Source organism: Petaurus breviceps, unplaced genomic scaffold (genome assembly GCF_028583685.1).
Source record: "Petaurus breviceps papuanus isolate PSGF00001 unplaced genomic scaffold, PetGlider_PUasm1.0 64, whole genome shotgun sequence".
In the NCBI taxonomy this organism is placed as follows: domain Eukaryota; kingdom Metazoa; phylum Chordata; class Mammalia; order Diprotodontia; family Petauridae; genus Petaurus; species Petaurus breviceps.
Window position 1 is genome coordinate 414699 of NW_027186428.1, and position 7315 is coordinate 422013.

The window sequence follows — 7315 nt, forward strand, 5'->3', positions numbered from 1 at the left end:
GGGTCCTCCTGACTCCGGGGCCAACGCTTTATTCACTGTGCCACCTAGCCACCCCCATCACTAATATTATTTAATATTGTACTAGAAAAGCTGGTGATAGCAATAAGAAAAATAAATTGAAGGATTCAGAATAGGCAATAAGGTAATAAAACTATCAAGGATGACAAGGATGAAATCATCACCAATGAAGAGGAAATTAAAGCAATCATTAGGAAATGTTTTGCCCAATTATTATGCCAATGAATCTGACAATCTGAGCAAAATCAACGAATATTCATGAAAATATGAATTACCTAGATTAACAGATCAGATAACAGAATGCCTAAATAACATCATTTTAGAAAAGGAAAATGCACAAGCCATTAATGAACTGCCTAAGAAAAAATTCCCAGGACCACATAGGTTCACAAATAAATTCCGCCAAACACTTAAAGAATAGTTAATTCTAATACTATGCAAACTATTTGGAAAAACAGATGAAGGAGTCCTACCAGACTCCTTTTATGACACAATATGGTGCTGATACCTAAACCAGGAAGAGTTAAAATGGAGAAAGAAAATTATAGGCCAATTTCCCTAATAAATATTATGCAAAAAATTTGAACAAAATATTAGCAAAACAATTATAGCAATATATCACAAGGATTACACACTATTACCAGGTGGAATTTATACCAGGAATACAGGGTTGGTTTAATATTAGAAAAACCACTAACATAATTAACCATATCAATAACAAAACCAACAGAAATTAAATGATTATCTCAATAGATGCATCCTATTAAAAACCCTAGCAAACACAGTAATAAAGGGAGTGTTTCTTAAAATGATAAGCAGTATTTGTTCATATCAGTAGGTATTATCTGTAATGAGGACAAGCTAGACGTCTTCCCAGTACAGTCAGGAATGAAGTAAAGATGCCCATTATCATCATTATTATTCAATATAGTACTAGAAATGTTAGCTATAGCAATAAGAGAAGAAAAAGAAATAAAAGGAATTAGAATAGGCAATGAGGAAACAAAACTATCACTCTGCAGATAATATCATGATGTACTTAGAGAACCCTAGGGAATCAACTAAAAACTACTAGAAATAACATCTTCAGCAAAGTTGCAGGATATAAAATAAATCCACATAAATCATTGGTATTTCTATATATTACTAACAAAGCCCAGCAGCAAGAGATATAAAGAAAAATTCCATTTAACATAACTGTAGACAATATAAAATATCTGGGAGTCTACCTGGTAAGACGAACCTAGAAACTATATAAATACAATTACAAAACACTTTTCACACAAAGAAAGTCAGATCTAACTGATTGGAAAAATATCAATTGCTCATGGGTAGGCCAAGCCAATATAATAAAAATGACAATTTTACCTAAGTTAATTTACTTATTCACTGCCATTCCAATCAAACTACCAAAAAATTATTTTATAGAGCTAGAAAAAAACAACAACAAAATTTATCTGGAAGAAGAAAAGAATGTCAAGGGAATTAATGAAAAAAAAAATACAAAAGAAGGTAGCCTAGCAATACCAGATCTCAAACAATATTATAAAGTAGTAATCATCAAAACTATCTGGTACTAGCTAAGAAATACAATGGTGGATCAGTGGAATAGATTAGGTACACAAGACACAGTAGTAAATTACCATAAGTAACCTAGTGTTTGATAAACCCAAAGACACCAACCTTTGGGATAAGAACTCATTTACAAAAACTGGAAAACAGTATACCAGAAACTAGGTATAGTTTCATCTCACCCCATATACCAATATAAGGTCAAAATGAGTAAATGATTTAGACATAAAGGGTGACACCGTAAGCAAATTAGAAGAGCAAGGAATAGCCTACCTGTCAGATCTATGGAGAATGGAAGAATTCATGATCAAACAAGAGATAGAAAGCATTATAAAAAATAAAACAGATAATTTGATTATATTAACTAAAAAAGCCTTTGCACAAACAAAACCAATGCAACCAAGCTTAAAAGGAAAGCAGAAAGCTCAGAAACAATTTTTATAGCAAGTATCACTGATAAAGGCCTCATTTCTCAAATATATAGAGAACTATGTCAAACTTATAAGAATGCAAGTCATTCACCAATTGATAAATGGTCAAACAATATGAACAGGCAGTTCTCAGGTGAAGAAACCAAAGCTATCTATAATCATATGAAAAAATGCTTTAAATCAGTTTTGATTAGAGAAATGTAAATTAAAATAACTTGGAGGTACTATTTCACAGCTGTCATAATATGACAAAAAAAGGAAAATGATAAATGTTGGAGAGGATGTGGGAAAATTGGGACACTAATGCACTGTTGGAGTTGTGAACTGATCCAACCAATCTGGAAAGCAATTTAGAATTATGCCCATTTATGTATGAAACTTTGATTCAGCAATACCACTTCTAGGTCTCCATCCCAAAGAGATCATAAAAAAGGGAAAAGGACCTACATATGCAAAAATATTTACAGCAGTTATTTTCATGGTGGCAAAATATTGGAAATTGATGGGATACCATCAATTGTGGAATGGCTGAACAAGCTATCGTATATGAATATAACAGAATACTATTGTGCAATAAGAAATGATAAGCAGGCAGATTTCAGAAAAACCTGGAAAGACTTGTATGAACTGATACAAAGCACCAAAAAAAAAATTGTACAAAGTATCGGCAACATTGTGTGATGATCAACTATGAAAAACTCCATTCTCAGCAACACAATGATCCAAGACTAGTACAAAGGACTCAGGAAGGAAAATGCTATCTACATGCAGATAAAGAATTGATGGGCCCTGAATGCAGCTCACAGAATATTTTTTCACTTACTTTTTTTTTTTTGCATGTATTTTTTTTCCTTTTGATCTACTGCTTCTTTCACAATTGTGATTAATATGGAAATATGTTTTTCATGATAGCACATATATACCAAATTACCTACCATTTTAGGAAGAATGTAGTGGAGGGAAGAAAGAAGAAAAATTTGGAACCTGAAATTTTGTCAAAAATGAATGCTAAAAATTGTCTTGACATGAAATTGTGGAAAAAAATAAAATACAAATAAAAAATCAGAAAAAATAATGAAAATAAAATAACCATAAACAATATATAAAATACTAGGGAGGGGGTGGCTAGGTGGCACAGTGAATAGAGCACCGGCCCTGGAGTCAGAAGGGCCTGAGTTTGGGTCCAGCCTCAGACAACTGACACAAAAACTAGCCGTGTGACTTTGGGCAAGTCACTTAACCCCAATTGCCCTCCAAAAAGCAAAAAAAGAAAAATACTAGGGAGTACATCTGCCAAAACAAATCCAGGAACTATATGAACATAATTATAAAACACTTTCTATACAAATAAAATCAGATTTAAATAACTGGAGAAATTTGAATTGTTCATGGGCAGGCTGAGCCAATATAATAAAAATTACAAATGTACCTATATACTGCCTATTTACTATCATTCCAACTAAATTACAAAAAAATTATTTTATTGAGCTAAAAAAATAACAATAAAATAATTTTGGAATAACAAAAGATCAAGAATATTAAAGGAACTGAAGGTACAGCCAAGATGGCAGAGAAAAGCTCTCCCCTAAACACCTCCAGATACCTTTAAATAATGCTTCAAAACAAATTCTAGAGAAGCAGAAGTCACAAAAGGACAGAGTAAAACAATTTTATAGCCAAAAACAACTTAGGAGGTGGGCAGGAAAAGTCTGTTACAGCAAAGTGAGAATGGAGCACACTCAGTGCAGGCTATACCAGCACAGACCAGGCCCTGGCAAACCAGGAGCAGGCCAAATTCCAGATTTCCTAGGTCAAGGAGAAAATATTGCAAGTAGCCAAAAAGAAATAATTTGAAGATTGTGAAAACACAATCAGGATAACGCAAGATCTAACAACTTCTACATAAAGGGACCAGAGGGCTTGGAATATGATATTCTGGAGGTCAAAGGTGCTAGGATTAAAATCAAGAATCACCTACCCAGCAAAACTGAGTATAATCCTTCAGGGGAAAAATGGATATTCAATGTATGTAAATATATGTGTCAAATGTTAAGCCTTTTCTAGTTCAGGTTTGGAGGGAAGAATAATAAAACAAAATTTTTTAATTAAAAAAAAATCCCTACTCTAGGAAGCTGAAGGCTACCATTCAATGAGGTTAGCCTTCCTTGGCAAGCTAGTAAATTTCTTTGCTTTCAGTTTGACTTCCTATCTTTGACTTCCAATCATTAGAACCCTATCCCAAAAGGTTCCATTCCTCTCAACTAAGACAATTTCTTAGCATTAGCTTCCAGGAATAAGGTGATAGTCCCTCTGTATTCTGCCTTATCTGAATCGGTTTGGGGCACTACAATTTTTTTTTCTTTTTGGAGGGCAATTGGGGTTAAGTGACTTGCCCAAGGTCACACGGCTAGTTTTTTTGTTGTTGTTGTTTGTTAAGTGTCTGAGGCTGGATTTGAACTCAGGTCCTCCTGACTCCAAGGCCAGTGCTCTACTCACTGCGCCACCTAGTTGCCCCCGCACTACAATTTTAAAAAGCTATAAAAGTATCTAAAGAAGGGCTATCAGGATGGTGAAGGACCTCAAGAAAGAGAGGATTGGTTGAAAGGGATAGAAATGTATATCCTGGAGAAAAGGAGACTCAGAGCACAAGATAGCTGTCTTCAAGTATTTGAAGGGCTAGCATGTATAAAAGGGATTAGGCATATTCTATCTGGTTCCAAAAGGAAGAACTAGGAATAATGGGTAGAAGCCACGAAGAGGCAAATTCAGGCTTGATACAAGGAAAAATTTTCCTAATGCTTACAACTGTCCCAAAATAGAAAGGGCAGCCTTGAGAGTTAGTAAGTACATCTTCAAGTAGAGGCTGGAGGCACACTTGTCCCTTATGCTACATATAGCAGGGACTCCTTACCCTTACAGGTTAAAATAAGGTAGCCATTGAGGTCCTTTCCAACTCTAAAATTATGTGATTCACTCTGGGAGTCAGTTTTCTCATCTGTGAAGTGGAGATAATGCCTATCTTGAAAGTTGTACTAAAGCTAAAATTAGGTAATGTACATAAAGGACTTTATAAACCTTAAAGCACCATGTTAATTATTACGCTCATCATGACTTTTAATATATGTAAAGTAATCTTTCGATAGCAAAGCATTATATAAACATCAGCTATTATTAGTATTATTATTAGGCTTAATATTGCAATACTGTTTTAATGGAAGGAGTTCCAGTACTCTGGATATTTTAACATAATCTCTATAGTACTTTGATGTATTAATGGGAAAGGATGTAAACAATATACAACAAAGACAAAAACTACAGTCATTTCCCCTTTATGATTGAAGAATGGAATGGTCTGACTTAATACTCAGGTTATATCATATAACCATGACAAATTTTCAAAGAATTGGAATTTTTTCAAAATGTAGATATTATAACTCCACTGACAAACAATTCGATCTTATTTTGACAATATAGAAGGTACACCCTTCAGTGTCTTCCAGTGTGGCGAAGTAAACAGCAATTACATTTATTAAATACTATGGAAAATAATTCTGCCCATTTAAACTTTCTGGATAAGGTGAAGTAAACTACTCACATACATTAAAATTCAACACGAGACTTTACTTTATTAAATGTTCATGACTAACATTTCTGCATGTTCCAAGGGCATTCTGTATAATTTGTATAGAAACAAAATTTCAAAGTTATAGACAGTTCTGTTTCTTCCTCTATAAAATGTGTAAGTTGGTCCAGTGCTCTTTCAATTACACAGAGTTTATCTCAAATAAGAGATTGCTCTCATTAGTGAACAGACAAAGGGAGGTGGAGGGAGGGTGTCACAGTGGGGAAAAACTAAAGTTTGTGGTCTAATGGAAAGATGATTTGTAAGCTATCTTCCAGCTCTTAAAAGCCCATCATTTTACAAACAAAAACAACAAAAAAACATCCCTAGCTTCTCCACCTTATCCCCCTCAATTTCATCAAAACAACGAGCTCCAGTCCAAACTCAACCCTAAGCCCCCCAAGCATACCTGAACTTTCCCTGTCCCATCTCACAAAAGGGCGGGGGGGGGGGGGGGGGAAGGGGGTCCAAACTGTTTTATGAGAAGATTCGTTTTAAAGGGTCATTTCTTAACAAGAATATTAGACTGGCAACTCCCAGGAGGCAGAGGCTCAATTGGATTTCACTTTCTATTTGCTCCAGCACCAAGCACAGCACCCAGCAAACAGCAGGCCTTAATAAATGAAAACGTGGCTCCCCAAGGCAGCAACAGTCTCAATCACAGCTGTTATCTATTTACTATCACAGGCACCCTTGGACAGGTCATTTTCCCTCTCACTCCCGGCCTCAGTTTCCTTATCTTAATTTCTTTATCTTAATCATGCGATCCCAGGAGAACGGGAGTGATCTCGGGAGTCCCCTCCAGCTCTAAATTTCATTAAGTCGGGGGTGGGTGAAGGTTGAATTCACCAGGACGAACCATTAAGGCGCATTCGGCCCATCCCCCCCGCGTCTTCTCACCTGCTCCGTGCCCCCCTTGTACCCCTGCACCTCCCCCCGTGGCAGGTCTCCCCTCTCAGCTCTGACCCCAGGGTGGGCAGAGACGGAACACCCCGCGCCGACCGGGCCTCCTGCCGCCCCCACTCCCCCGCCCGTCAGGCTCCATTCACTCACTCTTCATCCTCAGCTCCGGCCGGTCCAGGCTGGTCCGGTCCGGGCTGGGCTCGATTGGGTTTGGCTGCGATGGCCCAGAGACCACACGCAGATATGAGGCAGAGGCGGGGTGGGGAGGGAAAGATGACTTCTCCACTCCCCGAGTCCCCTGAGGTAGAGTCCCCAGACACGGACCCTCGGCTAAAGCCCCCTCCGTAGCGAGCCTCAGGGTCCGGCCGCCATGTTGTATCGCTGTCACCCTGGCAACCACCAAGGCCCCAAGCTCCCATAGACTGGAGGGAGGGCGGGAGGGCAGCTGCGCAAGCGCGCACAAGCTTTGCGCTCCCGCGAGCCCTTCTTGCTCGCTGTTTCCCACCCTCCGACCTTCGACGCCTGACCTCATTGTGGCCCCACCCCGCTCCAGCACTCTCCCGGCGCAACCGCAGCCGCATTACAGACCCTCAGCTCCACGCCTTCTCCGTTGCTAAGCACCTGTTTCCCCAAGGCGTTCCTTGGTTTCTAGGTTCCCTGAATCGAAAAAAGGTGCTTTCCACTCCTCTCACTAGGCCTTCCTAATTAGGGACTCTTGCACATGTATTGTAGCTGCTCAGAGGCTCTGTAGGATAGCTTTTATTAATTG

The 7315-nt window shown here is 38.2% G+C and overlaps 1 protein-coding gene across 1 annotated transcript in view; it reads right to left on the reverse strand.

Moving 5' to 3' along the window:
- Positions 1–7062, reverse strand: part of MOK (MOK protein kinase) — a 91374-nt gene extending 84312 nt beyond the window's left edge. The window contains exon 1 of the mRNA XM_069103735.1: positions 6697–7062. Coding sequence (XP_068959836.1) covers positions 6697–6703 — 7 coding nt within the window. The 5' untranslated portion in view covers positions 6704–7062. The remainder of the gene's footprint in view (positions 1–6696) is intronic.
- Between the last annotated feature and the right edge of the window lie 253 nt (positions 7063–7315).